The 13,026-nt window shown below is 40.3% G+C and overlaps 1 protein-coding gene across 1 annotated transcript; it reads left to right on the top strand.

Moving 5' to 3' along the window:
• The first annotated feature begins 4,881 nt into the window (after window positions 1-4,881).
• LOC112184068 (polygalacturonase) lies at window positions 4,882-12,838 on the top strand. Its single transcript, XM_024322360.1, has 4 exons — window positions 4,882-5,346; window positions 5,443-5,732; window positions 5,817-6,045; window positions 12,620-12,838. The coding sequence occupies exons 1-4, from the start codon at window positions 4,882-4,884 to the stop codon at window positions 12,836-12,838; spliced, it is 1,203 nt and encodes a 400-aa protein (XP_024178128.1).
• Window positions 12,839-13,026: the final 188 nt, after the last annotated feature.

The following is a 13,026-nucleotide window of genomic DNA, read 5'->3' as shown; positions in this document are numbered from 1 at the left end:
TCACAGTACTATTCCGACGATCACGCATTTGAGTTCCGTCATCGAGCAATAGCTCGGTACGTCATCCTGTACACGATTATATTCCGTGAATAATTATTCAACAATTTAATACGATTCCTAAAATCAATTCCTCATAATTACATCTCCCATTCTCCTCGGATTCAGCCCAAATTATACCACTAATACCAATTCGTTAATTAAAGGTTCCAAGGTAGAACCGAGAGATATCCGACGGTCGGATTCTCGTAATTCGATAATCGAAACCCTAAACTTCAGAAATTCATAATTAATTCCAAGTTTCTCCAAAAATTACCAAACTTCACATACAAGCTCTACACAATTTATAGGATTTAATGGGCTGAAAACCGGAATTAATACATTGCCCTACACGCCTCCACGTGCCACCCACAGTGGCGGCGCGTGGGGCTCACGCGCCGGTGGCCACCACCTCCAATGGTCACCAAATTCAGGCAACACCACCTACTCATGTAGCCCAACGTTTCTCTCAACTACAACAAAGCCAGAAAATGCCTAGAACTAGCTCAACAATTAACGTGAAGATTATACCCAAAACGTGAACAGTGTCAAGAAATTCAAACCTCAAATTCTTCCTCCATGCTATGAATCGCTGCAAGAGATTCAAGGAGCATCATCTACGTCTTCATGCCCTTCCAGAGAATCAAGAAACTTGGCCGGAGGTGGCCGGAATCCTGAGAAATCGGCGTTGACCACTTCTGCTACAGTAACCTTAAGCTTCTCGGCGTCGAAACTGCATTTTCCGGTCGATTCACGGCGACCCACCACCACTAGCGAGTTCAGAAGGAGGAGACGAAGCTAGGGGTGGTCGCGGTTCATCCCCAGGTGGCCGGAAACGGAGGCTAGCCAGAGCTACAGAGGAGGGAGAGAACCGGGGAAGAAGAGAGCGAAAATCGCGCGGAGAGAGAGAGAGTGAGAGTGAGAAAAATTTAACCCCAACAGTAACTTTTTCAAATTTATACTAATCTACTATGAACAGTAATTTTTAATCTTTCGCTTATAACTTTCGCATACGAACTCCCATTTTTACGTACTACACATGCACGAGCTCGGTTTAACGTCCTCTACAATTTTCATGAAGAACATTTTCTCAAATTTTGGCCCGATCAAAAAGTCAACTTTTAGGGCCACTAAAAAAAACCGAATTAGGGTAAAAAGTGAAAGTAGTTGTCGTTTACCGTCCAAATGACTAGTAAACGGATAAGTGAAAATACGGGATGTTACATCGACATACAACATCAATGTCGAGAAGAGAGAGAATTTCATATACATATCAACATGTGGGATTTTAGATCGACATCGAGAGAGAGAATTTCATATTGAAATCGAGAGAATTTCAGATCGAAATCGAGAGAAAACTCTAGATCTTGTCATGATAATAACGAATCTGGCCATCTCGGATTTCAAATCGAGATCGCGAAGAAGTTTTTCGGTTCTGGTTTTTGGGAACAGACCAATTCCTTTTTTATTCTGGAAAAAAAAAAAAAAAAAAAAAAAAAAGCAATCTTTGAAGATGACGAACGGATGAAGATGAGCTATTTGAGGCATTTGACAGTTTTGAGAGATCTGTCAAATTTGACAGATTGGGTTGATATGTCAAATAAACGTAGGATTTGACAAATTTGTTGGAGTTGGTTTCACAGGCCTTATGTTATCGTTGGAGCTCCACGGTGGATTTTGACACCACCGTTGGAGATGGTCTAAGTTTGACAGGGTACCTTTTTTTTTTTTTTGGTCGTTTGGTTGGCTTGTACCTTAAGGCATGGTTGTTGGACTATAATTTGGCTATGCTTTGTGCTCTGCAAGGTCGAAATGGAATGGTGTCCTGAAAATGTATTGCTTGACGAAAGAAACGTGAAAGTTTCTTCAGCTTTTTCCATCCCCTTCAAATTGATGAAAATGCTGTAAGATAGTATGCGGTTACATTAAATTATTTTGTATTCAACAGGCTTATAGTTGCATGGTAATCCTCTTTATGCTAAACATCTAAAAGAGAAATCATTGAAATATATATGAATTTTAGTACCTTAGAATTTCTTGTTTGTGCTACCGCTACCCTCCATTGCTTTACAAATTTCGAAGGAACAAGAAGCAAATATATTGATCTGTTAGTGAAAGGACAACTGCATGTGGTAGACAGTCTGTTCTGAAATCATCAGAATGGCAGTGTTATTTACTCTTTGATCTCTGAAGAACCGTAAGCCAACTAGCTAGGAGTACGAATTTAAGAACAGTTTCCTAATTCAAAATGTAAAATCAATCTTTATAAGTAGAAATAAAATTGAAAACTTATCGATATTTGCCTGAAGTTTTACACTTTTACTTCTCCTCCTCCAAGCACTACTGCACTTTCTAGATCGATCTCTCTTTACTGTATAACCTGCACTATATATTGTGACTTTATTGTGAGTTTTGGCCATTGTAAAGGATCGAAATATGAAGACCTGAAGGCATGAAGGTACGGGGTTGGGGTCATAGTGGCATTGGGAAATGACCAAAATGACGTAAAATAGACTTTGCAAAATGCATAGCCAAAAGGAAAAGAAAACTCGATGATTTGGATATGGGGCATCTTTCTCTCCCATACATAGTTGAATTTCTCGTTCCCTATGATCCTACACAATTGTTTGTATGATTGTTGGGAATCAGAATATTCTCTAACTGAAAGGCAAATACCTCATCTGCTTCAATTTCACTTTGTTTCATCCAAGAACTTAAGAAACATTGGAATCCCACATTGAAAAAAAGTTCTATTATGTTAATATTTATAAGGATTTACAACATTGTTTTTATTGCCTAAGCATGTAAGCATGGCATTTAAAATGATTGTTGTGTGAAATGATGAGGTTGTTGGATTGGTTTCTTCACTTAGGTGAAGACGCCCCTAAGCCCTTCAGGTTAGAAGGGCACTCCCACTTGATAAAGGTGGGTAGCATTATAAACTTGGTGAAGCCCTTTGAATTAGAAGGATAGGGCAAACCCCACTTGACAAAGGTGGGTAGCATCATTTTTTGTTTAATTAAAAGAGAAATTTTAAATACACCCCCTCAATTACTTAATGCACGCCCTTTATATTTTTTTGTCTAATGCTTTCATCAAATTTCCATCTATGCCTCTCCTCATGAAATAATAAATGAGAAAAGCCTTCAGAAAAATAAAAAGAAAAATAAAATTCATCGGCTATGTATCTTAAATTTTTATTTAATACATTCAAATACTATAATTTTTTAATTTATTGTGGAATTAATTGCTAATTAATTCGGCCACATATCAATAAGGTAATTACTGAATACATTTCTTCTTTCTCACATCAAAGAGGTTGATATATGGCTAGAAGATTGAATAGCTTAACTTTCTTACCTTTGTTGTTCTTCAAGCTGATGTCTCTAAGATTTAAAAAAAAAAAATCCATATATGTCAATATCTTCATGATCCATATAGTCACGGTCAATATTAAAGTCGGTAAGAATGAGCCATGGTGGTTGTTTGGCAAATAAAGTGATGTATTCATGTATGCAAGATATATCTGATGGCTTTATAACCTCTTTTAATACGTTTCAACCAATTTGGTTGCTTGTTAGTTCTTCACGTGGACTACAATTATTTCATTTGTCAATGACTTTCACGTATGATCTTGCAGAGAGAGCGATTGTATCATGAAGACGAGGAGAAAATTTAACCTATAAGAAAATATTTTATTAATAGTTTGATATATAAAACATTTAATTCTTATTTTATTTTTGTGATTCTTCTTCATTTTTAGTTATTATTTATTTATTGATGAGGAGGGCATAGAAGGAAGTTTGATGACAAAAAATATAGGGGGTGTGCATTAAGTAATTGAGGGGTGTGTATATAAGACTTCTCTAATTAAAATTAGTTTTGTTTGGTCTTTACGTGCTTTGAGAAACATACGAGTTTCAACTCCTCTCTCAATTCTCGAGTTGCTTCGCTCCTCGTATTGATATTCCAAGACCTAGATGATCTAATGATTTATCTCTTTAAATACAGTTATACTTGGATCTCATAACCTAAAAATTGAGATAACTTAAAATCGGTGATTTTTCTAAATTTCTATTCAAACATCTATGCACGTCATTTCTCTTAAATTATTATCTCTTAAACCCAGAAATTAATTAATATCATCTTTAATGGCCAACACAACCAAAGCCACCTTTTTTGGTATCTCCTTGAACTTGAAGCAACTTAGCTAGTGATCAAACATCGACAGTACCTGTGGAGTGAATTGATTCACAATAGCAAGTCAACCGCTCAAAACATGTACTATGATCTGATCTGAGTACTATATACAGGACCCCAGTGTTACTTATAAAGTAATTTCTTAAACAGCAAGTAGTCAAACGACGGCGCATACAAATCTCTTTGTACTAATTTGGGTACTAGAAAACTCCAGTGATTAATCCAGTAATTAAAGTAGGAAATATATAATAACACAAAACGAGTAGAGTGCCCTCCAAACCAGTGAGTTCATTCCCGGCGCAGCTGCTATCTTTATATGCTTTCCATGTATATACATCTATATATATATATATATATATATATATAGATATATGAAATATATATTAATTTCTTAAGACTCACAATACCATATTTCAGATACATATAATATAAAACTTTACTAAATGTATCAAACATAGCATGCATGTATATGTATACATAAACCAGCATATATATAAATACCAGAAGCCTATAGCTAGCATCTTCATCAACTTCTTCCACCAACATCATTTCTACTTCATTCCGTAATTTAATCCCTCCTACCCATTATTATTGACTCTTCCTCTCACAGCTCCCTGCTCATAGACATAAAAGATATTAAGCAAAATGATTCAGCTTACAAGGTGTTTTGCCACGGTTGTATTCCTTATTCTTACAATAATACACCAATCGTCTGCTGCTGACGAGACTACAATAACTTCTTACAATGTCCTGAGCTTTGGAGCTAAGCGTAATGGTGTAAAGGATTCCACCCAAGCTTTTCTTGATGCTTGGGCTGCTGCCTGTGGAGCCTCCGCGGATTCATCTGAGATATATATACCGAAGGGGAGGTATTTGCTTGGCGCTATTGCCTTTAAAGGTGACTGCAAAAGCTCACATGTCACTTTTCGGATTGATGGAACACTAGTGGCTTCGCCTGATTACCGAGTACTAGGCCAAGCTAACAACTGGTTCAGTTTTGAAGGAGTTACTGGGCTAAACATTGTCGGAGGAGCACTTGATGCTAAGGGCTCCGCCTTGTGGGCTTGCAAATTAAGTACGGAAACCACCAGCTGTCCTAATGGAGCCACGGTTAGTATCTATTTTACTTCAAGTAGTTCATCGTATCTCTGCTAACCTTTTAATGATGATATTGAAGCTAACTAAATTAATGTACATATATTGCAGACTTTGAGTTTTACAAACTCAAAAGACATTAGAGTTGAAGGACTAATGTCATTGAACAGCCAAATGTTTCACATTGTGATAAATGGCTGCCAGGATGTACTCATTCAAGGCGTCAAAATTATTGCTGCTGGCAATAGCCCTAACACCGACGGCATTCATGTCCAATTTTCCAAAAATGTTGCAATCTTCGACACCTCCATCAAAACTGGGGACGACTGTGTCTCTATTGGCCCTGGGACCAAGGACTTGTGGATGGAACGCATATCATGCGGACCTGGCCACGGCACTAGGTAAGTCAAAGTTCGTCCGAGAGTGTGTAATTGTAACTCGTTAATGTTTGCTAATGCATGCGTATTTGTGGTGATTAATTACAGCATAGGGAGCCTGGCCAAAGACTTGGAAGAGGAAGGAGTACAAAACGTAACAGTTAAAAATGCAATTTTTAAGGGTACAACAAATGGGCTGAGGATCAAATCTTGGGCAAGACCTAGCACCGGGTTTGTCCGAGGTGTTCGATTCCTTGATGTCGTAATGCTTAATGTCCAAAATCCCATCGTAATTGACCAGAATTACTGCCCACACAACCTCAACTGTCCTGGTCAGGTAAGAAAGTAATCTTATCCAATTCATTAAATCCTCCATGTGTTTAAGGAAAAAGAGATTCGAGAGAAATTGTAGAGAGAATTGTATCATATTATTGAGAATAGGAGCCCTATATATAGGGATTACAAAGTACTAGTTCTAATGTTACAAGGAATACCAATCCGTGTAGGATTGGGAAATCTAGAACCTTCTCTCCTATTACTTCTCCTAGTTTGATAAGGCACACTAAATCGATATTCCTTCAACACTCCCCCTTGTGCCGCTCAAACTTGGTGGTGACGCTTCATTCGTTGCCTCGTTAAAAACCTTGCCAGGTAACAAAAACCCTGTGGGATAAAAATAACCCTGGTCGAAGGACAAAAAGAGCACAACACGTCCTTCACTCTTCGAGATCGCACATGTAGACATCATAACTCCCCCTGATGTCGATATCTCCCCCTGATTGCTATAATCGTGGGAGTTCGGATAACTTTCTCAATCCGATGCTCTTCACATGTTTCTCGAAGGTGGATTTAGGTAACGACTTAGTGAATAAGTCCGCTACATTATCCTCTGATCGGATTTGATTCACTTCAATCTTTAGAAGTGATTGTTGTTGCTGATTATAAAAGAACTTAGGCGATATATGCTTGGTGTTGTCGCCCTTGATGAAACCTAACTTCATTTGTTCAATACAAGCTGCATTATCCTCATAAATGCATGTAGGTTCATCTGTGGTAGACTTCAAACCACAACTTCCTTGAATATGTCTAATTACAGACCTTAGCCATATACATTCACGAACGGCTTCATGTAGAGCAATAATCTCTGCATGATTTGAGGAAGTAGCAACAAGGGTCTGTTTTGTAGACCTCCAAGATATCGCAGTGCTTCCCATGGTAAAGACATAACCAGTTTGGGAGCGACCTTTGTGAGGGTCAGAGAGGTACCCTGCATCAGCAAAACCCATCAAGACATCATTGTCGTTTTGATGGAGGGAGATAGGAGAACGCCGGCCACCATGAGCGGTGGCGGAGCCGGCGGCGGCAACATGGCCGGCGGCCATTCCATGGACGGGGGCGTTCTGCCTTTTGGGGTCCAATCCCAATTTTCCGTCATTCCTTTTCTCTCTGTAGGGACAGAATAGGCCCATATCAATCGTACCTCTTAGGTATCGAAAGATTGTCTTTATACCAATCCAATGGCGGCGTGTTGGCGCAGAGCTATGTCCAGCTAACAAGTTCACTGCGAATGAGATATCCGGTCTTGTGCATTGAGCTAAGTACAATAATGCGCCTATTGCACTCAAATAGGGCACCTCGGCCTCTAATGGTTCTTCGTCCTCATCCCTTGGACGAAACGGATCTTTTCCGGGCTCAAGACTACGGCCGATCATGGGAGTACTCGTAGGCTTTGCTTTATCTACATTAAAGCGCCTTAGGATTTTCTGAGTATATGCAGACTGATGGATCAAGATTCCATCACTACGGTGCTCGAGTTCTAAACCGAGACAAAACCGTGTTTTCCTAAGATCTTTCATCTCAAATTCGGATTTCAAGTATTTAGCAGTTTCCTTCAACTCATCTAGAGTTCCAATTAGGTTCATGTCATCGACATAAACTGCTACGATTGCAAATCCGGAACTTGTTCTTTTAATGAACACGCATGGGCATATTTCATTGTTAATATATCCCTTCCCAATCAAGTAGTCACTTAGACGGTTATACCACATCCGTCCGGATTGTTTTAATCCATATAGTGAGCGTTTTAATCTTATTGAAAACGCGCTCCGTGGTTTAGTGCCACTTGATTTGGGTAATTGAAGTCCATCTGGAACCTTCATATATATCTCTGAATCTAGATCCCCATAGAGATATGCTGTAACCACATCCATAAGCTGCATGTCAAGTTTTTCGGAAACTACCAAACTGACAAGGTAGCGGAACGTTATAACGTCCATTACGGGAGAATATGTCTTCTCGTAGTCAATTCCAGGGCGTTGTGAGAAACCTTGCGCCACAAGGTGGGCTTTGTATCTAACAACCTCATTTTTCTCATTACGCTTTCTAACAAAGACCCATTTATGGCCAACAGGCTTTACATTTGGGGGTGTCTGCGTTACAGGCCCAAATACCTGTCTCTTTGTTAGTGAATCCAATTCAACCTGGATCGCATCTTTCCATTTAGGCCAATCCGCTCTTCGTTGACATTCTTCAACAGAGCGAGGTTCGATATCATCATATTCTATAATTCCTTTTGCAATATGATATGCAAATGCATCATCAATCGCCATAGAATTTCTATCCATCATCTCATGTACACTAGTGTAATTTATGGAGATCTCTCTATTCTCTGGAGTTGGTTCTGACATTGGAGCGTCCCCCAATGATGTCTCTTGGACATAACCATAATCCGGAATATTCTCATGAGATGGATTATTTACATCGATGATTAATGGATTATTTTGTGCCGAACTCGCTTTCTTTCTTGGGCGAGAATCCATCGAACCTATGGGCCTCCCGCGCTTCTTGGCGGGAGCCGTGGGCCTAGCCATAACGTCACCATCATTGAGAGATGGGACATTGGCGCCATGCTCATGCATTCTTGAGTTGGCGTCATGTCCTCTACTTTTAGGGACATCAATCCTTGCAGGCACGTTTGCAGCAGGTATGTGTGATCTTGTCACTTTAGCGATATCAGAAAACGCATCAGGCATCGAATCTGCTACGTTCTGAAGATCGAGAATTCTCCGCACTTCAATTTCTGACTGTGCGGTTCGGGGATCAAGATGAGACATAGTGGGGACAGACCACGACAATTCCTGTCGTTCCTGTTGAACATTTATGTTCCTATCTCCCCCTAACGACGGGAAGACTGTCTCATCGAAGTGACAATCCGCAAATCTAGCGGTAAAGAGATCGCCTGTCAAGGGTTCTATGTAGCGGATAATCGTTGGAGAATCATATCCAACATAAAGGCCTAATCGTCTTTGAGGACCCATTTTGGTGCGCTGTGGCGGCGCAATAGGCACATAGACTGCACACCCAAATATGCGTAAGTGTGAGACATCAGGCTCATACCCAGTAACCATCTGGGACGCAGAGAAGGGTTGAGTGGCAGTGGGCCTCAGACGAATAAGCACAGCTGCATGCAATATTGCATAGCCCCAAGCAGAAATAGGGAGATTGGTGCGCATCACCAATGCTCGAGCAACCATTTGTAGTCGTTTAATGGTGGCTTCTGCGAGACCATTTTGGGTATGAACATGAGGAACAGGATGTTCAACATCAATCCCAATGGACATGCAATAATCATCAAAAGTCTTTGATGTAAACTCCCCAGCATTGTCTAATCTTATAGACTTAATGGGATGATCAGGGTGGTGAGCCCGTAACTTAATTATTTGTGCTAGGAGTTTAGCAAATGCAGCGTTCCTTGTGGACAATAGCATGACATGTGACCAGCGTGTCGATGCATCAACCAACACCATAAAATATCTAAATGGTCCGCATGGTGGTTGAATAGGTCCACAAATATCACCTTGGATTCTTTGTAAGAATGGTATATTTTCTTTGGTGTCCTTTGCATAGGATGGTCTCGATCCTAACTTTGCTAAAGAGCAGGCTTTGCAGAACGAATGATGGGCTTTGGAAACAACCAATGAGGATTTTGGTTGAGCCATGAAGTCACAATGGACCTGAGTAGTAAAAATTGGAGTCAAGGGAGCAGGGGTGGCGTCAAAGCCACCCTTGGGCCGCAGGGGGATGGCGGCGCCGACCGGGGATGGCCGGACTTGAGGGGGAAAGGCGCCGTGAGGCGCAGGTGCTCCTCCTTGATCCAAATTTCGAGTTTCACTTCCTTTCGTTCTGAAAAAGGGATGTCCGTGTGAAGTCTTTAATATACGGATCATCATGTCACGACCTGGGTGTCCCAAACGGTCGTGCCAAAGCCTATACGTGTCGGAATCCCATAAATCATCTCTCATGACATGGTTGGATTCAATGACTCGAATAGTGGTTGCATACAACCCACTAGAGCGACACATAAGTTTCTCTAATACTCGTTTATGTCCGTAGTCATTAGAGGTGATGCAAAGAAACTCTTGTCCATTCTCACAATGTGTTTCCACATGAAAACCATTGGCTCTTATATCTTTGAAATAATAAAGTTCGAAAAACATGTCTACGACATGAGATAAAATAAATCGATACTTTATTAATAATATCCAATGATGACACCAAAGTTTCGTGACCATAATCTAATCCAATATAAAAATCAAATCGTAGACAAATCGTAGTTACTCTATCCGTTCGGTAATTTCAATTTAGTTGTGACCAGGTAAGGTAAGGCGAGATTTTGGTGGAGCGTTGCTCACTTTTAAAACCGTTCTCTCAGATCAAACCTTGCCTAGACATCACAAGTACTCTTGAGTACGCCTAGAGGGAAAGAGTTAATACAATAAGTCATTTTATTGATTTAAGGCATAATTGCCATTACATAATTCTTGGAAATATAAAAGACTATTCTAAATAAAAATCTGCGGCATGTTGTCTTCATCGCCAGATTTAAAGTCTTTGTGAACTCGATGTCTGGATCACCATAATGCGACTACCTTCTTAGGTACATTGCAAATTCAGGTCCATTGATCAGACGTTCCATATCAGAAATAGACACCATAAAGAGGATTCTCCCTTGATTGAGGCGCATTGGCGCAATATGCATAGTCCCTAAGACTAGTGGCGTTGGAAAGTGGTGCCCATGGCCAACGTTGGCTCCATGGTTTCCAACCCTATGTCCCTCAAAATCACGCCTCCTACGGTCGTGTGATTGTCGCCTTGAGTGATTACCTTCTTGAGCATTTCGATCATATGGATCATGACGTCGATGGCGACTTTCTCTAGCCATAGGACGATGCTCTTGATAGCTATCTTGAAGCCTATCAAATCTTCTTTTCACAAGTTCATTGCCATGTCTTTCAGTAGTGACCATAGCTTCAATAAGCTGTTGAAAACTTGTGATCCGTCTTGCATTTACATGAGTCCGGAATAAGTCAGAGGACCTCATAGCATAGACGGGGAAGGTATTGAGGGTTTTCTCAATCAATTGGTCTTCTGTGATTGTTTTTCCACAGAGACGCATCATTGCTCTAATGCTGAGAGCTTCCGAATAAAATTGCATGACAGTGTCAAATTCAGAGAAGCGAAGATGTTTCCATTCTGCTTCTGTATTCGGAAGTATGGAGTCACGAACATTGCCATATCGTTCGCGAAGCGCATGCCAAAGCTTTATGGCGCTATCCTCATTTATGAACTCAAACTGTAGGTCACTATCCATGTGACGTTTCATGAAGACAAGTGCCTTGGAATTATCTTTCTCAGTTTGAGGGTCTGGAGCTGTTTCTATAGGACAAAGCTCTTGGATTGTATGCAATAAATCACGGGCAATAAGGTGGATCTCGACATCAGTGACCCAAATTAAGTACCTTTTGCCTGCATAATCCAATGGAACAAAATCGAGTTTGTTTGTGTTTGACATCCTGAAAGATGAAACAAAAACAAGTTAGTTTCGGAGTCAATGCTTCCACGAAAACTAATATAAATAAGATTTCCGAGCTATGCTACCAAGAAATCGATTTCCAAGAATAATTGGATTAGACCGAAACAATGATGTTTATATGGTCGTTAATCGATGCTTACGGACGCTCTTAGTCCGAAGTCTTACGAACGCTCTTAGTTCGTTAATTGCGTGAATCCCCACGATTCCGCTTTTCAAGAATCGAACCCACGTTATAAGAAAGGTGGGATGTAGAAGAAGGGAGGTTTTCAAGTCCCCGAGAAAAGAAGAAATATTTAAATTTCGAATTATAGGAACTTCAAAACTTACTCTTTTGAATACTTACTTGGTGAAAATTCGGAGCAGATTCTGTTCTGAACAGCTTGTACCTCGATTGGTGTACAGATCTAAATATGACTCCGATAAGGCTGAAATTCGGAGGTTAGATGGAAGAGACAGAGACGAACAACTTTGATGAAGAAAGTTTTTCGATCTGAGCTTCCGAACTAGACTTTTCGAGGCTTGCAAGAAGACGGATGTGCACAGGAACGGGAAAAAGATGCAGTGGGTGTGCGTTGGCTTGTTTGCGTAGCAGGGATGCTTCGGTGGTAGCAGGCTGGAACGCAGGGCTGCAGGGAGGGGGCAGCAGGGGCTGCTGTGCAAGGTTGCAAGCGCACGGGCGTTCGGGCTGCAGCGAAGGTTCGGCTAGCTTGGGCTAGGGGCTGCTTTGTGAATGAGTTTTGGTTTTCTGTTTTGTGGTTAGAGTCGTGCTGATAACGTGTTTAAGGAAAAAGAGATTCGAGAGAAATTGTAGAGAGAATTGTATCATATTATTGAGAATAGGAGCCCTATATATAGGGATTACAAAGTACTAGTTCTAATGTTACAAGGAATACCAATCCGTGTAGGATTGGGAAATCTAGAACCTTCTCTCCTATTACTTCTCCTAGTTTGATAAGGCACACTAAATCGATATTCCTTCAACACCATGTTTAAATTTGCAGAAAGTTCAACAATATTGCCATATATCTTGTTTCTATAGGTATCTGGTGTCAAAGTTAGCGATATACTGTACCAGAACATTCGAGGCACATCGACAACAGCAGTTGCAGTAAAATTTGATTGCAGTGCAACAAATCCATGCAGTGGGATAAGACTCGAAAATGTGAATTTGACTTGCCGGAAGCAAGTAGTTCAATCATACTGTACGAATGTACATGGAAAGAGTGTTGGCACTATTCAACCAAGCAGTTGTTTGTAATATTCAAAAACAATCAGGCATGTACATAGCTGTGCACATGAATACTGCAACGGATTAGAGGGGGCTTCTTCAATTCTAGTATGTTGTGTAGAGTTAAAGATTGCCAGAGATAAAATGTACATCAATTGTGTAATTCTTTGTATACTTCGTTTAAAGAAATTATTTGTGTACTTACAAAAACAACGATA

Source organism: Rosa chinensis, chromosome 2, assembly GCF_002994745.2.
Source record: "Rosa chinensis cultivar Old Blush chromosome 2, RchiOBHm-V2, whole genome shotgun sequence".
Lineage (NCBI taxonomy): Eukaryota > Viridiplantae > Streptophyta > Magnoliopsida > Rosales > Rosaceae > Rosa > Rosa chinensis.
The sequence above is the reverse complement of the archived record's forward strand: the minus strand, read 5'-3'. Positions and strand labels throughout refer to the sequence as shown.